The 21,584-nt window shown below is 34.1% G+C and overlaps 1 protein-coding gene across 1 annotated transcript in view; it reads right to left on the reverse strand.

Annotated features, from left to right (window-relative positions):
* Window positions 1-926: 926 nt before the first annotated feature.
* Window positions 927-21,584, reverse strand: part of mats (MOB kinase activator-like 1) — a 52,386-nt gene continuing 31,728 nt past the window's right edge. Inside the window, exons 3-4 of the mRNA XM_090377484.1 lie at window positions 10,988-11,215; window positions 927-2,048 (exon numbers count right to left, since the gene is read on the reverse strand). Of these exons, the coding sequence (XP_090233610.1) occupies window positions 1,777-2,048; window positions 10,988-11,215 (500 nt within the window). The 3' untranslated portion in view covers window positions 927-1,776. The remainder of the gene's footprint in view (window positions 2,049-10,987; window positions 11,216-21,584) is intronic.

Below are 21,584 nucleotides of genomic sequence, written 5' to 3' on the forward strand. Positions count from 1 at the left end.
GGATGTGGAGTTGCCAGAATGAGTACAAAGAAGGGCAACAAGACTGGTGAGGGGAACAAAGGGATGCTCTTACCAAGAAAAGTTTAAGTTCTGCAAATTGCAGCACCTGGAGAATAGGCACCTGCAGGGTGATCTGACTGAGGTGTATAAGGCTTGAATGGGTTCAACAAGCTGAATGCTGATGGGATCCTTCCTCTTGCTCAGATTAAGAACTTGAGGGGACATAAATTCAAATTGAGGAAAGACAGCTGTAGAATGTACGTGCGGAAATTTGCTTTAGCCTGTGGGTGGTTGATTGGTGGAAGTCTTCCATCTTTTGTTGTGGAAATTGAGAGCCTAAATAAATTTAAGGCTGAGCTGGACATGCATTTGGAATGAATGGAGGGGTGAAATGGAAGGGTTTTTTTTTTGGTTGATGTTGCATAAGCTTGCTTTCTTGTATTGTATGCCTTTACTAATGCTAAACAGTCAAACAGTTGGTAAAACCTTTAGATAAAGTGATGATATACAAATCTGATATCTTTAGTATCATAATGCAACATTCAATGTATGAAGGCAGGGTACAAATGCAAGTAGTGCTGAGAATTCTTTATATGGCATGCAAAGAAATGTTTTGATGTAAAAAAAAAAAAAAAAAAAAAAAAAGACATATTAAAAGAAATGTTCCACCTGGGAACTAGTTTTTACTTACAACAGTGATACATAATTACATACAACTCAAGTAACTACACAATTACTGTAACCATTTTTAATGTTATGAATGTTAATTAGAAAGAACAAAAGGCTTCAGTATGAGCTACAAAAACAATGCAAATTTCAACAGTAACTTTTTAAATAGTAACAAGGCTTGAAAATTACAACTAAACAAGTCAACAAAAATGAGTAACGCTTTAATCTGATAAGATATACTGCACAAGAAACTGCAGTACAGAATTTAACAGTGTATAACTTCCAGGCCTCCTCTGAAGATGTCTTAATTTTAAGCCCTCTCTTAAGTTTCAATATCACTACTAAATTAAAATCTCTCTCTCTCTCTCTCTCTCTCTCTCCCCCCCAACCCCCATGCACACAATATATATATATACATATGCATTACTTTATTTTTTCCCCGAGAATATTGATTATAACAACACAAATGAAGCTTTACAAAAAAGACACATGCTTACTATGAAACCAGATAGCTCTTCATGTATACACAGTATCAACTTTTAATTGCAGACAGTAAAAAATACATTTGTTGTCGCCATCACAAAATTTTATTTATTATTTCTTCTTCCCTAAATTAACATGTTCATGGTCCTAAGATTCAGGCACCATGCAATTTAAGGACACTTGAAAGGGCAACCTGAAATTAAGTAATACAAATGGACCCACTCATTTGTCACATAAATAAGGAACTTTAAGGTCTAGTTAGATTAAGCATCACAGTATGATGAGCTAGAAATGCAAATATAATGAAATAAATTGGTTATTGGAGATAGCACTGTCATCCAACTATAAGTACAAAATTTTCAGAATTTGCAATCAACTCATAAGAATATCATGAGAGAGCAGAAATAAAATTGCTGTTACATCTTGAAATATTTGAATTACATATGATATTAACTAAGTTCTGTGCTATATTTTGCTCACTAGTCAGATGCATAAGCTGATAAATCTAAAAATGACACTGAGAGCAGCCATTAACAGATCATGCCAACCAATACACCTGTTTCTTTGGATTTTGTATTTGACATGAGATGCAAGTACAGAGACTGGAAAATTCAAATAACGTTTTCAGCGAGAGGGATTGCTGTCCTTTTCCTTTTCCCTGTCTTTACTAGTGAGTTTTTCAATTAGTTCTTGAAGTGGTGCTAATTCCCTCTTATCAATGAGGTTAAATTCCTGAACAAAGAATATAAAATGCTTGAAACTTGTATTGAGATGTGCTTCTTCTCCAAGCTGTACAACCTGTGAAAAGTGCTGATGATAAATATGGGCATATACGCGAAACAAACGTTTCAAAATAGTCTTGGCAATTGATAAGAAGTTTTTGGGAAAGGGAACACCTGAAAGAAATATTGTTAAAGCAATATTATTTACTGTCACATACTAAAGTTTCTAAACTGGAGAAAAATAAATAAAAAATAAAATACTATTTTATCAATGCCACTCAAAATAACTTAAAATAAGAACAATATTTGTACTAATAAGGTTTTCTAACATGAAAATGGAAATTCAAAAGTATATTTGGTGACTAGATGAACTGCAACTTCATCTGTTTTTTTTTTTTTTGCAAAAAAAAAAAAAAAAAAAAAAAAAAAGGAAATTGCAGAATTCAATTTGCTCAAATTTCAACAAAAATTGCAATGTTCTCCAATTTGCACTGAAGTTCAAAAACGAAAATAGTGTACAACATAATATAACACATCTTACAGGCAGACACTACATTTAAGGCATCAATATCTTTAGACAGTGTAAAGTTACACTGTAACTAGTGGGATAATCACCCACTTCTTGTCCCAAAAGTAGGGACAAGGTGATTATCTTGCTGCATAAAGCAAAGCTTAAGCTGCACTTTGAATACCACATAAAAATCTAGAAATCCTGTTTAGGAAGGTTCTGTTGGAATGGGTGCAGAGATGGGCAACAAGATTAGTTAGTGGTAGAGTATGCAACTGTTTGGCTCTGCTGAGTATTGTAATTGAATGCTATGGCAATTATATCAATTGTTACTGAGATTTTTTAGATATATTTTTGTAATTACAGTAATTATAGTTCTAAAAACTATAAATGGCCTATAGATTACCACTACTAGGTTGTCTAAAAATATCTGTGTCCATTTTCAAATAAGATAAAAACTTCTCAATTTTGATACCCGAGTTTATTGCACTCAGAAGAAGCTCGTCATCTGACTGCACTGTAACCCGGCCTACCAAACACTTTCCCCCTTCCTAAATCAGACAATCTAAATAATGGGAAATTATCACCAAAAACAAACTCCCAACAACAAAATAATTGTGCCTAAGATATACTCTATATACATAACGTTTATATCCCTTCATTTTAATACAGTATAAAACCTAGTGACACAGGGTGAAAATTCACATTGAAGGAGGCTGTAAATATGTACATAGCTATCCGCCCCCGGACAAGCACGGGTCATTATGCCTTAGAAAAGCTATGCCGGCCCTGTCCAGGGGATGACAACCCATTTTTATTAACATACTTGTATTTTCCAACACATATTGCACTGATATAAACATATCATTTCATTTATGTAGGTTCCTTCCAACATCAGAAGCAACCCCCCCCCACACACAAGCATAAATATAAACCCTTTCATGGCTTTCAAAACACTCGCATTGACACAGGATATATTGCCTACAGCAATTTCCCCATCACACCATAATCTACAAAAGGCGCATCTGCGCAGTATAATCTTATCAACATATAAAACAACCAGAAGGCAGGAATTGACCCCCTTTTCAGTCTGACCACCACAGAACAAGAAGGAAGTAAGAACCTTTCTCATTTATTCTGATACATACCCGTTGGGCTTTGTGTCACTTATCCCAGTTTGCTGTTTCTGACACTATGTTTGCAAAATTTAAAATTTAAATTTAAAGAATTTAAAAATTTTACCAAAATTAAACTAAACATTATCCATTCTCATTGAATTTCTATTAATTTTAAGTTTAATACTTAAATACTTAATATTTAATGCCTTAATTAAATTAATATTTAATTTAATATTAAATATTAATAACTGGCAAAACTCGTACGGGGACAACAGAAACGGTTATTGGAGATAGCATGAGACATTCCTTTAGTCTGGCTATCGTTCTGCTCAAAGCCCCCGATGAAGTAGCAGACAGATGGCCAAGTGAGGGAATGTTATTTGCAATTTACATTGTTTATTATCATTTTTATTGTTAATTTCATTATTTAGCATCATATTATTTTTAATACCATTTCATTAATATAATGTTTACAGGCCTCCCAGGCTAAAGCTAGTTTACATTTGCTAACTTGGTAGCCTGGTCCATATACATCTGATTCCCTACAGATAAATACCATTTAATAAAATAAAATCAACCAATATATATATATATATAAACATATATAAACTAATCTCGGAAAACAGAAACATCCATCTAGGCATTTTTATGATTTTTATTAACAAAACAGAAAAATTAGAAAGATTTTTAAATGCTCACAGTTTTTTTCGACTTGCCAATAAAAAGCACAAGACAATGTGTGTCTGAGTGGCATTTGCACACATCTTGGTGCAGACTTTTAGTGGCTAGGGTTTTTCTCGGTAATGCTTTCCATAATAAATCAGTCTCATCAACATTATAAACCTTTTCTTTCTCATAATTTACTGTTATAACTGAAGCAAACTTACTTTTGAAAGGACACCACTGCCGATTTGTCTGCAGAAATTCTCACCTTGAATATCTAGTTCATGTATAAAGTGTCTCATTTTAAAGTTTTTCAGCCAACCCGTGCTTGCTTAAAATCTTCATTACCTATTAATTTTTGATTACAATACAATGCTTTTTCACAATATTGGGCAAGACAATGGTTCACCTAAACTTTCGATCTAAAGAAAAAAAAATAAAGCGAGTGCACTCTCTCTAAAGCGGCATTTTCAGATTTCAACAGTCTTTTTCCTGCTATATCCTCCTTCACTATCCATAATCGACACAAATGCTGTTATAACATTGGAATTTTTCTCAATGTCGTCAATTGTTGAAGTCCCCATATTAAACTCTTTGGAGAGATTTCCTAAATTTTCACCTTTTCTAATTCTGTTAATAATTTCTGTTTTTTCGTTGCAATGTGTTTTCTTTTTGTTCACATTTTACTGTAAAAAATTGAGAAAAATAATAAATCTCGCAGTTTTGGGCCAATATTATTCTTGCTGAATCTGGAGCTAAACTAATCTGATATTCACTCATGGTTTCCAAGCAAACCCAGTAGTCTGTGATATTTTTCTAAAACACATTTCTGAAGGTCACAGCCATAAAACAATTTGCAGTTTTCGGTTTATTGGGATTTTTTGTTTGTACAATCTGTTATAAACAGGTAGTAAACTCGATCTTTCACTTATTATAATCAAAATTCAACTTGCAAACCTGATCACTATAATCAGAGCTTATGTACTATCGTTAATAAAAAAAGAAGAAAGATAGCCTTTCAAATTATTCCGGATAATTGACGTTCTACTGTATATGTAATTTTAATTATAAAATAATCGGTGCAAATACACCATAGTTTACCCGTAACTTTAAGTACATAATTAGTGTAATGGCATCGTTTGATTTCATCTCGCATTGTGGCTACCTTCACAACGAGATACCACGTATTGCACTACTTAAAATTAGTAATGCTTCTCTAGTAAAGGAGGCTACTTATTTATTCTCAGTGGGCACCACCACCCACACGCATTTTGGAGCTTGTTGGCTCACTCATCAGTGGGCGGTCAGGTAGACTGATAACACAGACATGCCATCTCCAAAACAAACCCCGCTAGCATCCCTCTTTTCTTCCAACTTTGTATTGATGAGCTCGGTAAGCCGCCTCCTACAAATCCTATTCAATGCCTCCTGTGGTCATCTGTCAAAAGGATTTTGAGCAATCAATGCTAAGAAAGCTCCAGGTTCTGATGGTATTCTACACTTGTTCTCAAAACCTGTGCTCCTGAGCTTAATCCTGTTCTGTGTTTCCTTTTTTTACTTTCCTATTTCAATGGTGTTTTCTCTTCTGCTTGGAAATTTCCTCATATGCAGCCAGTAACTAAAAAGGGTGACAAATCCCTTCCATCCAGTTGTGCTCACTTCTATTCTTTACGAAGTAATGGAGAAATCAATTAATCGGCAACTTAAATTTTCACTAGAAACCTTCCATCTGATCAATGATCGCAAGAATGGATTCCGTCAGTGTTGATCTGCTGGTGATATTCTGGCTTATGTTACCCGTCTATGGACAAATTCATTGGAAAAGTTTGGCGAAACTCAAGCATTTGCTCTTGACATTTCAAAAGCTTTTGATTATGATTGGTAAAAACAATTCTAAATAAGTTTCCACCTTACATTTTGATAGTTATAGTAAGTCTTAAAAGTATTGTATAATTAGACTAAATTCAAAAAATACCACTTTATAATTAGGGAAACCACTCTATAATAAGGGCTTCGCATTGTAGGATTTTGTAACTATTTTTTAATTTTAATATGGTAATGGCTGAATCATCAACGGGGGGGGGGGGGGGGGGGGGGTATGGTTGTTTTAGTGAACATGTAATGTGAGTTCAGTGCTGGATTGTCCTGTTCTGAAACTACTGTAGTGATAATAAGCTCTTGTATTAGAGGAATGGGTTGAACCAAATTTGGCTGTAGTACTGCCAATATAACATGCGTTACAATTTTGTTGACATTTAATTAAATAAATGATATTATTCATTTCACGAGTTGGGTATTTATGTGTTTCTTTATATTTGTTGAAAAGTCATCAAAGTTTATTATAAGTAGAAAAAATAAGTGTGATGTATGTACCTGCAAAAATTCGCCGAAATTGTCCTGCAAGACCACTGTGGCAGGAAAGAACGAGGCATGTATTGCTATTTGTAATTTGTTTTATAGGGTTATTAATATTGTTTTTTGCGATAGAAATAGTATGTTGAATTAAGCGTTGTGGGTAGTTTCTGGGTATAAATATTTTTGTAAGATACTGTATTTAATGGCATTATGAATTTGATTATAGAGGACAGATTTTTTTTTTTTGTGCTTAAGAGGATGATGCGATGTAGTGTAGGAATTTCACTGTGTGTGTGTATGTTTTCTAAAAAGCTTAGTTCCTAATTTAGTAACTGTTTTATATAGGGTGAGATTAAGGAAGTTGATTTGGTTATTAGTTTCTATTTCAAGTGTGTATTTTAATTTGTCGTGTATTGAGTTAAATTTTGCGAAAATGTTATCAATTATAATTTTATTTCCTATTACGAGTATATCATCGGCGTATCGTATATATAGCTTTATCCCGGAGGGGTAAGGCTGTAGGATTTGATTTTCTACTGTAGCTAGGTAAATTTCAGATAGAGGGGCGGAAATTCTCAAACCCATTGGCAAGCCGAATATTTGTTGGAAGATCTGATTATGAAACCTGAAAGTTCTGGCGTCTAATAGTAAAGAAGTAAGTTCTAAGATATTATTTATAGAAAGGGAGGTAGGGTTGACAAGGGTGCTGTCGGCAGTTAAGTATTCACATAGGGCTTGTAAGGTGAAAGATATATGTACACTGGTGTATAATGATACAACATCAAAGGATGCTAAGATGTCGTTGTTGGAGATTATGGTAGTATTTATTTTTTCGAAGGCTTGTTTGGTATTATTAATTTTAAATTTAGAGAACCTGGTAAGGGGGAAGATATGATTTTGACTAAAAAGGAGGATAAGTTTGCGAAAGCGGATTTACTAAAAGAGATTATCGGTCTAAGGGGGTGGCCTGGTTTAAGTAGTTTGGTAATACCAAACATATGGGGGGAGAATATTATTTCATATGCCAATCTGTTGTAGAGTATGTAGGGTAATTTCTTTGTTAGATCTAAGTTTCCTAAGGATAATGTCAAATTTATTTTTAAGTTTAGATATATTGTAAGAATTATTTATTATGTAAGTAGCTTTATCTAAAATTACTATTGTATCTCCTTTATCTGCTTTTTGAATGATAATGTCAGGGATATTACTTAATTTATGTATGTCGCTGAGCTGTTGTTTTGTTATATTGGATTGAGGGGGGAGTTTTGAATTAATTATGGAGTTAGTTTGATGTATACAGACTAACTACGTAATTAATTCAAAAAATAGTTACGAAATCCTACAATACAAAGCCTTTATTATAGAGTGGTTCTGTCACCACTCTGACTTAAACATTTTAAATGTGAAACTTCCCTTCAATGTTTCTCCGGTTTGGAATCTCACCAATCTGAGATTCCTGCATGTGGCAAAGTGCATCATGGGATTACAAAATTCTTCTTAAATACAGTACGCATTCCCTTTAACTTAACTAGCCAACTGAAGACGTTTTAACGAAAGTCCACCGTTACGACTATTGGCTTATTCACAATTTAGAATATTAATTTAAATCAACTTCATGACAACCAAGGGCGGAGTAAGTGCACTTCTACTTCCTTGCACATATTTTAATCCAGTTTCCATTGTAATTATCATTTACCTGTAACTTCTAATCACCCTAAAATTAGCCCATCTCTTATTATTCACCCTAATAACAATTGCAGATCGATCAAGGTGAGTACTGAAAAAAATTAAGCCTTTGCAATTTTTTGAATTTAGTTTCCACCTCATCATATGCCAACTGTTATTTTGTAATTGGGTATCCAATTTTCTCTCTGACTGTTCACTGCGGATGATGGTAGATGGCAGTAGATTTATTTTGTGAGAAATAAGATGGAACTGAGTTTTAGAAGGTCTGAAATTTGATGTTTTTTTCATCTCATTGAAAAATTACCTGGAGAATGGTATTTAAGGAGTTGGCATAGATATTCGAGAAGTTGAGGTGCAGGACAAGGTTTCTTAACTAGAAGACGGAATCTAGGTGCTATTATCAGAAAAGCTACGGACAGGATTTACAACCAGTGGAAGAAAATCTTTATTATACAAGAGGGAAAGAGTAGGAGAAAGAAGAGCTGAATCTTGGAGAACACCAGCATTAGTTGAGAAATTTGAAGACATTAGCAATCATTGATAGATTTTTGTTAGGGATTTGTCATCATATTTAGGAACTTCCTGTATTTAGGCACATTTCCATGCAGAAGAGAAAACATCAGAATAACAAACTGTAAAGAGGGAACACAGAAGTCTCAAGGGTACAGGTTTTGAGAAGAAGCAGAGAAATGCCATCAAGACCTGTACTTTCCTGGCACAAAGACGGTTCAAGATTCTTTAATGTCCTTCTGTTGAAGACCAGAAAAGGCTATGAGTGGAGTGTTATGCCATAAGGCAATTTAACAAGGTCATTGATACAAGAGTTAGAAGAAAAGCAGGATGCCAATAAGTCAGCTTTATTTTTAGTCAAGGATGCAATAGAATCAAGTCGTAATATGACGTAAAAGTATATATAGAAAAAAAAAGGTTACTTCAGCCAAGCTATACTTCCATGATAAAATACTTATAATAAGATGGACAAGCAAATTTTTCACTCCAGACTGTTCAAAATTTAGTTTAATTACCCAATCTGGACTCCTAGATTTTCCAACGGGTTAAGTGGATTATTTAGGGGCAGCCTGCAAAATCCATTTTCAAGATGTACCTTCATGTAAAGAATACTTGATTGTGCCATAAAAACATGATTCATACTGCAAGTCAGAAGGGATGGGGATTTTCTGGAGACTGATTTAGTCTCCAGAAAAAAGCCAGAGCTTTTTTCTGGAGACTAAATCAGTTTCTCTACCCTACACTGCACCAAATTATCATGAGTCATTTACCACCTATAACATCACTCAGAAGTTGAATCTGTTATTTTTATGGTCTTTAGAAAGTTTTTTCTAAAGAGTTTAAATCCAAGCACTCACTGGAGGAATAAAAGTGTTCCCAGACAATGCAGAATAGCATTTCCTCACTTCAATCTTGTATTAAAATACTGCCCTGCTCCTTCCTGTTATTGGGCTGCTGTGTCAGCCCAATAACAGGAATTACACTACACATTTAACAAAAGTAGCATTTTTCAATGGAAATTTCAATGTTTGTTTTTTTCCATCTATTCAGTTGCAGCTGACTTTTGGAGACTTTATGGGAGAGCTGCATCCGTGCTATCTAGTCTTCAACAGCTTCGAGTCCTTCAAGCTTATGACAGTGTTGCTCTTGATGGTATCAAGCCAAGGTGTTCTTTGCCAATGTCTTCTTCCTTGATCCAATGACATTTCCTAGCATTATCAATTTATTCTTGAACTCGTTTATAAAGTTTTCTGGCGAAAAATACTGGAGTAGGTCACCATGTCTTTCTCCAGCGGTGGTGCTATTATATGGCTGTATAGACCTTTACTAATTAAAACTCAGTCTTTAAAAATCTATATCTTTTCTTATAAGGTGATATTCTGTCCCAAAATTAGATACAACTAATCAATGTGACAAACCCTTCCACCTAATTAAAGTCCCCCGCATCCATAACTTGTACAATTTAAAAAAAGCAGCTCTTCAAACGTTCATATACCAGCGCTATGCTAAAGCACAAGCAGCTGGAATTGATAGTTAGAACAAAGAATGCTCTAACTGCTAAAACAGATTTATCATAAATTTATCGTAAATATTACCCTTCCTTGGTTATAAACAGTCAAACCTGATAAACCTTATCACACTATACTCGAGTTTCACAAAAGAACTTAAAATAAATACCTTAAAACCATATTTATAAACTATTTAGCAAGAGCACATATAAATTTCAATACAAGGTTGCTCATTGAGGCTACCTGCTGTCTGATTATTAAAAAAATAGTTTGGAAACCTGTCTCACACAGTACCTTTAAGTTTTTAATAATGGATTCATCATCTAGTTCATCATCAAATAAAAACAAAATTAGTAACTTCAGGCAAATAAGCTTAGCTGTTTCTAAAGGGCATAAGCCCAAGTTCTGTTTTTATTACTGGACAAATACCAGCTAGTAAAGACAGAAAAAATATATAGCATTATCTTCCCAAAATATATATATTTTTTTACAATGAATTTTCAGTGGTAATTTTTATTTTCATAATCTGCCTGCAGTGACTCACAAGATATGTTGAATTTTAACTGGGACTAGTGTCAATAAAAAAAGGGCTGTTAACCCTTGCAAAGAATTCTCCCCCCCCCCCCAAATTGATATCTATTTCATTATTATTTCAAGTATTTTTTGTCAAATTAGCAGAAAAAGTTTAGAGAAGAGGTGGTAATAGCAATAAATTCAAAATAATTTCATTGCAAACAATTTTATAACAAATTGTTATAAAATTACCAATTTTTGAAGGAAACAAAGTTTCATCATCCAGCTGATCTTGCACCCAGGTCATAAGGTAATCAATGTATTTTGGTGCTGAGCATTTAATAGGTTTCTTAACTGTCTGTCCATCTGCCCAATGATACTCATATTTTGGACCCGCTGACATCACTGGACAACTTTCTTCTGTGCAGAATTCTGTTATAGTTCCATACAGCATGTTTATCTGATTAAAGAAGTCAACAGCTAAAAAAGAAAGAAAGAAAGAAAGAAATTTAAATTTCATAGAAATACAAAATTACAATCAGAGTCTTGTAACAATTATTAATAATTAAATTTTAAAAATTGTGTATTAAAGTTAACAAGGACTGCTTAATTGTGTCTCTTTTCTAAGTTTAACACATGCGTTTCAACAGATTATATACTATTAAGGTAAGTTTGAATCCAATTACTGTTAATTCCTTTTCAACTAAAACCACTCTGTCCAACAAAAGTAGCTTATAATGCATTTTAATATAATCTCTGATGTGCAAGTTATTAAAACAGGCATAAAATCCTTCACTTCTTTTATCTGTGTCAAAAACACAAATAAAAATCTCTAAACTAACAACTTTTGTTGTACTATCTGTCTCAGTTCATCACTAGAGGTGCATCTCTGCATTTACCACCCACTTCTCAATTTATATTACATTTTACAGTAAAATTGTATAAGTATGGACTGGCATACAATACAGGTTATCTAAGTAAAACAGCCAACTCTTTCTCAGATGACACATGGAGGCAACTGAACTAAACTAATCCTGCCCTCATATATGCTGGTGTATAAGCAGATTTGAAGCAATAAAAAGTAGTCTAAAATTCTGTGTTAATTCAAATTTAGAATATAAAATTCTAAATTTGAATTAAAGGCATGTGATTAAGGTGATAATAAATATATTATATTAATTAATATATTTATTCAATATATATTTTTACACCTATATGCACTGACAGTAATCTTTTAAAACTCTAGAATTACCTTACCTTCTTCACTGGATGAAAGCAATTCACGGAATTCATTGCAGTTACATTTTCACATTTACTCTTAGGGTTCTTGAAAAGTAAACTTACTAGACTGTCAATATGTTACAGTAAATGAACTTCCATATTGAGGTATTTTTTTTTTTTTTTAATAAAGAAACCAAATCGCAGTACAGCACACTACTTAAAACAGGCAACTAAACTAAACTAAAGCTTGTACCAAGTACACATATAGCATCAATAACAGTAATATTATGTCCTCACCTATGCTTGTAGGTTTGGTTTCACAACTTTTCACATAAGGGCATTCTGTATACACCTTTTGGTTTCTTTACAGTAACACAATATGACATGTTTTGTAACATTAGTAATATATATATATATATATATATATATATATATATAGGTAAATGAATTAGGTGGTAGTATAATATAAATAATATATTGGCTTGTCAGTTAAACCAATAACCAAGATAGGTACCTAACGTGACCAGGAAAAAATACATGCTATGCATTAAGCAATATATTACAAAATATATAAAAATCGATACATTAAAAAGTTAATTATGGCAATAGGTTACATTGAAGAGGACTTTTTCTAGGGCTAACCCTTTCAATGTAACTACCGTAATTAACGAGCTATCCGTTTCTGTAGTCATCGTCCAGCTAGGCAAAGTCCAAAAAGCAAAAAGTAAATTAGGCCAAAACAGATAAATAACTAAATTTCTAAATTTAGTAGCAAGCTAGTGCGATGTTTAGTTATTTATCTGTTTTGGCCTAATTTACTTTTTGCTTTTTGGACTTTGCCTAGCTGGACGATGACTACAGAAACGGATAGCTCGTTAATTACGGTAGTTACATTGAAAGGGTTAGCCCTAGAAAAAGTCCTCTTCAATGTAACCTATTGCCATAATTAACTTTTTAATGTATCGATTTTTATATATTTTGTAATATATTGCTTAATGCATAGCATGTATTTTTTCCTGGTCACGTTAGGTACCTATCTTGGTTATTGGTTTAACTGACAAGCCAATATATTATTTATATTATACTACCACCTAATTCATTTACCTATATATACAGACCGATGTAATGTTTAATCGTCTTAGATGGCATTAATTGGTTATGGGAATAAAACAGAATAAAACAAAATAAAACAAAATAATTTAATTTTACAATTTATATTTATTATAATATTTATATTTCACTTTCACATACTAGGATATATATATATATATATATATATATTTTTTTTTTTTTATGTAAATGTTTGTATTATAGTTAAAAGTCATTGTCTGACTGTTTAGCTAACAGGAGGCAAAATTTGGAAGGTAATTAGGATAGAAACAGACACTCCTGCCTTCGTATTACAATAGTAGCTCAGAGTGTGGAAGAATTTTAGTTGTAGGAAAGTAAACAGTATATGATTGAATAATATAAAGCTGGTGCCCAGGTTATCCGGGAGCGCAATTTACTGTCTGTGTTAGTAACGGTCCCGGACATGATAGATACATGCATTCGGAAGTGGTTGTCTGTATATCTATGTGCACCAAACTCTTATACTTATAATTAAAATTATACTTCAGATTAAAATTCTATTTAACATTAATTTGACCTTATATTTATGTTGTTATAATTTTAAACTAAGGTTTTAAGCTTAAATTAGGGGGTTGTGTAACATAAAAAAAAAATAAAAATGTAGGCTGATATGTGAAACAGTATCTCTTCAGGATGCCACAACATTTCACTATTTCAGCAAAATATGCTGGAATAATCCATATATACAGCCCTAGGTCAAAGTCTCAATACCAGTATTTCAGTATTTTTAATTTATGAAACCAGGATACTGGTATTCCAAAAAAAAAAAAAAAAAACCCCACATTTTCCGCAATAAATTTTGATGACAATTAGGTGCAATAAAGTAAGGAAAAAAACAAGTAATTACTTGAATTCACGTTTTAAATCAAACTTTTATTACAATAATAAATATTCTAGCAAAAATTATTAAACATACAGTTATTTTAAAAATAAAAAAATAAGCATTCACACTACCTGTCCAAATAAAGTGAGCTCTTAAGAAACTCAAGTATTACTGTTTAAACTGTATCTAATTTTGGCACATATTTAATTAGCAGCAGAAAACGTCCTTTTGGATTCTGTGCTGGTTGGTGCCTTGTACTGTCGTAGACAAGTTGCAGTTTAACCCCCCCCCATTCCATCATCTTAAAAAAATATTATTTACTTTTTAACAAAAATAAAAAATATTTCCTTTTTGACTTTTTATGGTTCTATATCTGTATTAGCGAAAGAAAGGGACTGACGGTTAAGCTTCGCGAGGAAGCCAAGTCTAAGTTGTGGGTGGAGGGTTATTTATTTATTTTTATTTCCCTGTACCTTAGTACTGTATTGCCATCAGTGGCCATTGTTATGATTTTTGTAGAGCAGCTCCCCTCAAGCACCGAGCCCCACAAGCTACCTGACTGCATTAAAAAATGAGAATTTACAGGAGCTGAGAGATAACCCCCACCCCGACGAGTATACATATATATTATATGTGAGCTGTCAGTTTCTCAAGAACAATGACACCAATATAAAACAAAAGCTATCATACAAATCTACTTACAATACATAACTGGTGTTCATTTACATCTAATCTATTCATTTTTCTCATTTAATCTGTTAATACATGCTATCATTTCCATAAACTTCCTCTCAATTAACAATCGAGACTCTCTCTACAGCTTCAAACACTGAACTAATTCAATCTTAATCACTTCCTCATATTTCTCTTAATCACCAGTATCAATCTCTTTACAACAGCAATCCATAAGTCGCTAACTTAATACGAAAAATTCCATGTAATCTCTCTTAATTTAGCAATACCAATTTTCATTACAACTTCAACCAATAAACCAACTCAATACAAAACATTTTTGAAATTTCTTGTAATTTCTTCAACCTTGCTTTAAAATAATTACAGATTTATCTAAGCACCCTTTTCAATATAACAGTTCAGAGGACTTACCTCCCTTCTCTTTCATGGTGGGATTCCTTTGTGCAGGTTATTTCCACGGAGTGGGGTGATCTGTGTGTGTGTGTGTGTGTGTGAAGGAAATTACCACAGCAGTAGAAGAAGCCAGGGCACTATCTGACTGGCTTGTAATTCAACTTCCGGATTAGCTTCTAGCACAGGAACATGCCTGGCGAAACGCTTCACTACACAGCTGGACACTGCCAGAACTAGACCCACTGGAAATCTGCAACCCCCCCCCCTCTGAACAACAACCACAAACCCGTCTTTTGGTGCGAGCACCTTATTTATTTCTTTCTCATTTATCTATTCATTGAATTGATTGCAAGTAACAGTCACCCCTTGCACTACATTTTTATAAGAAAGTGTACATGCAAACCCAGAGGGGTTTGCAGCCATTTACCTATCTCCCCCTATATAATTTAAACCTGACCCAATGACAGTGTTATTCTTTAAACTCGCTCTTCTTCCTTTTGTGGGAAAAACAGAATATTTTTCCCACACAACGAAACACTTTCATCTTTTTCCTCAAGATCACTTGTTCACAATACCTTTGAACTGCTCCATACCGACACCCTTTCCCAAAATGCACTAAGTGTATCGCATTCTCAAATAGTGGTGTAATAGAGGGATCAAACTATTGTTCAGAAGCTTTCAATTTTAACCCTTCTGCACCTGCCATACCATTGTTCACCATATTCCTTAACTGCATTACCATTCAGTGCCGTAATGATGTTTTTGTTATTCCTTAAGTACTTTATACACACACACACACACACACACACACACACACACACACACACACACACACACACACACACACACACACACACACACACACACACACACACACACACACACACACCTTACTAAGAGAAATATATATATATATTTGTAAGATTGTCTTTCAGTTTCGCGATGTTTTCAGGGTTCCGTTGCATTTGTACTGTATATAACAATCCCTCATTTGCAAATTCAGCAGTATTAATGAGTTATTGGTGTTGATTTTATAACCTTTATGTAAATAAATCACGGATAATTATTTTTTAAATTAGTAGTACCAAAAAAAACGGTAGTTTTGTATCAATACCGGGATTTGAATACTGAAAAAAAAAAGAAAAGAAAAAAAGACCAGGATCCCGAAATCTCGGTATTGTAAGCCCTAATACAGCCTTTAACACTTCAATAGTTTCCTGTACATATACCTTAGCATTGAAGCCAAAAAATTATTAAAATGATTTTATTTATATACGTTAACTGTAGCATCTATGTTATGTTACCTTTGCTTTAAAAAAAATAAATAAAATAATTATGTGAAATTTGTTAAAAATAAAAGTAAACCAACAGTATTATTCGAAAATAAAATAAACAGAATTATTTAAAATTAATTAATAGTTATTAAATAAAAATGTGAAATGGCGATATATGTTAAAAAAAAAAAAAAAAAAATTCCAAGCCACACTAAGGACTTACTGTGCTGCACGTTGCTGAGCCAAAAAAGAGATTGAGCTACTTTGCTGAGTTAAATTTTGAGATTGTCACCCTCTGCCATGAGCTTAAGTGGCAACCTCTTACTCACCAGGATTAACCCTATGTAATCTGAGAAACATGGTAATGCATGAAAATAAAATAAATAAATAATAATAAAAAAAAAAAAAGATGAAGATCAAGGTTGAATATTATATGCATTGAATATATACACACGAAAAAGTAAAAAATATAAACTAAAATAAAATATGAAGATCAAATTCTAATAGCTAAATTCTATATACATCCTATGTCTAACTATATTAAATTAAGCTAAAGTAACTATTCCTACTTGGTATTCTCCTTAATTTTTATTTTGAGGTCTAAAAATGTTACTTTTGTGTTGTCTACGTTCGTTTTTGTTAATGTCAGATCGTTGAGATGATACCATTTTTGATCTCTTCTAGGTTGCTGTCAAAAGAAATCATGTCGTCTATGTCTTTATTTGGTTCTGTTCTTTTTACTGTATTCCTTTTCGTAGTGGTGTAGGAAAAGGTCTGCTGCCAGTACTGAGAATCTGGAGCCCATAAGGACCTCCATTACGTGTTTATACATATCTCTGCCTTCGTATATGTAGTTGTTAAATCGGCAGAACTCTGTATATTCTACCCGTTGGCTTTCATCTATTTTTAATTTTTCTTTGTAATCTTTAAAGTATGTGTCCAATACTATTTTGAGCTTTTCTAATGGGATGGTCCTTAATATATGTTAACACTTCTATGTTACTATTTATTACCCATGTTTCATCTATGTCCTCATATACATGTTTTAGCATTTTTTCAAACTTATTGGGAATTACACAGGTGTGGCAATTTCTGCTACTGGTAATGTATCTGAAACTAACTGGAGTTTTATGAAATTTTGGTATCATATACCGTAAACCCCCGCTATTCGCGGTATCTGTATTTGCGGTTTTGCGGTCGCTGATTTAATATAAAATGAAACCTAAAAAAAAAAAATATGAATTTTAAAGCGCTGTGAACATTTTCTGCCATAAAAAAAATTATCTTTCCCGGTCAAAACAGTGCTCAGTGGGGGGGGGGGGGGGACAAAATCGCGAGCGTGGATGTTTCTCGCTAATCCTTGTTCAGTATGTGTTGTGCGCTTGTCATGGAAGGTTTCGTTGTTTGCTTTTAATTTATATGCTTATAAATTGAATAAACTTATCAATTTATAAATTGATATGCTTACAAAAGTGATAAATCTACCATTTTGCAGTGTAAAACAGACTTTTTCGAGTGTGTTAACGGAAGAAAGCGACTTATTGTGGACAAGTTCTTTCTAACCCATACAAAAATATGGCTACGAATAACAAGGGAAATGTGAAAAGATCAAAGGCAATGACATTAGCGAATAAAATTCAGTTATTAGACAAACGTTCTAACGGTTAAAGTGTCTCCTCAGTGGCAAAACATTATAAAATCAATGAGTCAATGGTACGATCAATCAAAAAATCGGAAGAAAAAATCCGCCGTAGTGTCCGTGAAAACACACTAATTGCTTCAAAAATTTGCTCTGTAACTCGTGATGTTAAATTAGAAAAAATGGAAAAAGCTTTAAATCTGTGAACAGAAGACTGAACTCAAAATAAAATTCCGTTAAGTTCACTCATCAATCGTGAAATGGCAAAACACCTTTATCAACACTTGAGAGAAACTGGTGATAGCACTGGCGGGATACGTTTTTTTAGCTAGCAAAGACGCTGGTTTGAAAGATTTGTTTGAAATTTCTAACAAATATTACATTTAATATTAAATTGTTTCTTATTTTCATTTCGATGCCATATGCTTGCATTTCACTATGTACTGTCTATGTACATAGTCATATTATGAAGATACATATAATACATACATAGATAGACAAAATTTTAGACTAGTTTTTCTTATATATTTCATACTTTGGAACGGAACCCCTTTATTACTATGGGAGCCATAACTCAGTATTCGTATTTTCGGTATTCGCGGCATTTCTCAGGAACGTAACCCCTGCGAATAGCGAGGGTTTACTGTATAAGAACAGTATATTAATATTATCTATTCTTGTCTAATTTTTTTTATGTAGTGCCAGTATTTTGTTAACTGTGCTTCTTATGTTGTTGCTGACTTTCTTGTGTGTTTCTTTTTGCAATTTCATCTTTCAGTGCTTTTGCGTAAAATTTTTTTACAAATGATGCCGAAGTTATTGGTGGCTTTATCTACAATCTTAATTTATTCTGTAGTTCTTTAATCTCATGTTTATGTTTGTATTATTCAATATTGTAGTTTGTTCATGTTCTATGCTTTTGATCAGGTTTATGCTATTATCCAGTATGCCTCTTTTCCAGCCATTAAAATCTTCAATTGGTGTTTCATATTTCAGTGATAATTTGTAACTAAATTGCACCAGATCACAGTATATTTCTTTCCTAACTTTTTAAAAATTATTTTTGCAGTTAGGCCTAAATTTAAAACAATGTTTCATAAGGTTTCTCAGTTCTTCATCTTCTATAATTTCTAGTTGCATGTAATAACATGTCCACAGTCTGTATTTATGAACCTGCTGTATCTGATTTCGCTGCAGTAACAGTTTTGTGCCGTTACTAAGTCTGTAGCTATTGCTTTACAAAGGGTACTAGGAAAGTTTTGCAATATGACGCAACAATGAATCACAGGAAGCTGCTTGTTGCTGCTTGTTGAGACATGTTCATACGTGCATAGTAGCTGCTGCGCCAAGTCGATGGGCTCAGTTATTCATTAGTAGTGAGAGTGTAAAGTGCTTGCGATGGCATCGTGGTCACGAAATGAGATAAGGACAGTTTTGCAGTATAATTTCGTGCGTGGTTTAACCATAGACCAGTGCTTAGAAGAAATGACTCTTGCACTAGATGATGATTGTCCACATCGTACAACGATATTCAGGTGGTATAGAGAATTCCAAAGGGGAAATTTCACTCTGGAGGATTCGGAGAGGCCACGAACGTCAGTTACGGAGGAAAACGTTACTGCTGTGAGGAAAATGCTTGACGAAAACAGGCGAGTGACCTACCAACAGATAGAGGATACTTTGGGCCTAAATGCACCAGCAATTCGTTCGATTCTGCAAGATCATTTGCACGTGAAGAAACTTTGTTCTCTCTGGGTGCCGCATCAACTGACTGAAGAGCAGATGACACGACGTGTGACTTGGTGCCGGGAGATGTTAAAAAAGTTTGATAAGGGACAATCTCGGTATGTGAACAACATCGTGACAGGTGACGAGACTTGGCTGTACTATTACGATCTGCCGACCAAGGCTCAAAACAAAGTTTGGGTCTTTGATGATGACGACACACCCGTAATTGTCAGAAAATCCCAATCTGTAAAGAAGAAAATGATAGCTGTATTTTTCAAATCGAGTGGAATTGTGGAACGTGTCGTTTTGGACACGCAGAAGACAGTCACAGCTAAGTGGTATACTGAACAATGCCTGCATAAAGTCATTGGATCTATGAAGAACCTGCGGCCAAAGTCAAGAATGGACACCTGGTACCTCCATCACGATAATGCTCCAGCTCACCGCACCAAAGCCTGCACCGAATATTTGACCACGACAGGACTGAAACTTCTCGAGCACCCTCCCTACAGTCCAGACCTTGCTCCCTGCGACTTTGCACTGTTCCCGCATGTGAAAATGAAGCTAAAAGGGAGGCGGTTTTCCAGTGATGAGGACCTTCTACGGGCTTGGGACAACGAGTGTGCTTTACTCCCTAGTGAAACTTGGCAGAACTGGTTTAAAGATTGGTTTCGGAGGATGGAGAGGTGTATTGAATGTAGAGGAAATTACTTTGAAAAAATTAAATAAACAAAGCTGTATTGCAAAACTTTCCTAGTACCCTTTGTATAATTACATCCTTAATCCTATGGGTGGCAGGTGGCTAAATCTTGGAATAATGGCCATTTTCGGTTTTAAAGGTGGGTAATAAGCTATGGTATTTTTGAAAGGTATACAGTCGGTCCTCGTATAACACGTGTTTGCATTACACGAATTCGATCATACACGATTTATAAATAGGGGAACATTATCTTATATAACACGAACCGAATTCGCTTATACACGATTCGCCTTTGGGTTTACAAGAAATGGCAGTCGAATGCGGAATCACCCCCAACTGAACGCAACACGATAGGAACGAAGAAGATTCTGAAAATGTATTTATGTGTTTTATATCAGTGAAGGGGAAACACATTTCACCATAATAACGTAAAAACCAACAATTCCAACAGTAATACCCCGACTTACGCGAACTCGGAGTTACGCGGTTCTTGATTTTTTCGTTTGGCAACGCTGCCGCCCACTATCTTCAAGGTCGTTTTTCGTATGTTATCGATATACGGTGCGACGGCGGAGAATGAGAGCGAAAGATGAACAAAATTCAACTTTGCTGCTTTTATGTTTTTTATATCAGTGAAGGGGAAACACATTTCACCATAATAACGTAAAAACCAACACAATTCCAGCAATCGGTATAATCGCAAATGCAATTAGATCGAGTTTACTACCAGTTTATAACAGATTTCACTAGCAGAAACGCAACTGGATTTTTATTGTTTTATGGTAGTAACCCCTAGAAATGTGAGGTGTTAATAGTGTATCTCTGCCTTTATGGTGTTGTTTATTCAGTTGCTACATGCGCGCAGCTTTGTTTATGCGTATCAAGCGTGCCTCCTCGTTTTGTAATTGTGCTTTATTCCCTAAAAATGAGTAAAATACTTAATTAAAAGTGTGAAAAGGAAGCGTCCTGGTGAAGACACTGGAGATTCAGAGAGAAAAAGAAAAGCAATTATCGATAAACAGAGGCGGACTGAGTCAAAAATTCTTACCCGGGAAAATTTATAGTGGCCTCATACTATGGTTTATGGCCAAAATCACACTGGCCCACCGGGGTTACACTGGCCCCGGTAAGGCTTATGGCCAGTCCGCCTCTGTCGATAGAGAAAAAATATGAAATTGTGAAACGCTTTGAGCGAAATGAAAGACCACGTGATATTGCAGGTGCTACAGGCCTAAATGAAGCAACGG

This window comes from Mastigoproctus giganteus, chromosome 7 (assembly GCF_048544385.1).
Source record: "Mastigoproctus giganteus isolate SK-2022 chromosome 7, ASM4854438v1, whole genome shotgun sequence".
NCBI lineage: Eukaryota > Metazoa > Arthropoda > Arachnida > Uropygi > Thelyphonidae > Mastigoproctus > Mastigoproctus giganteus.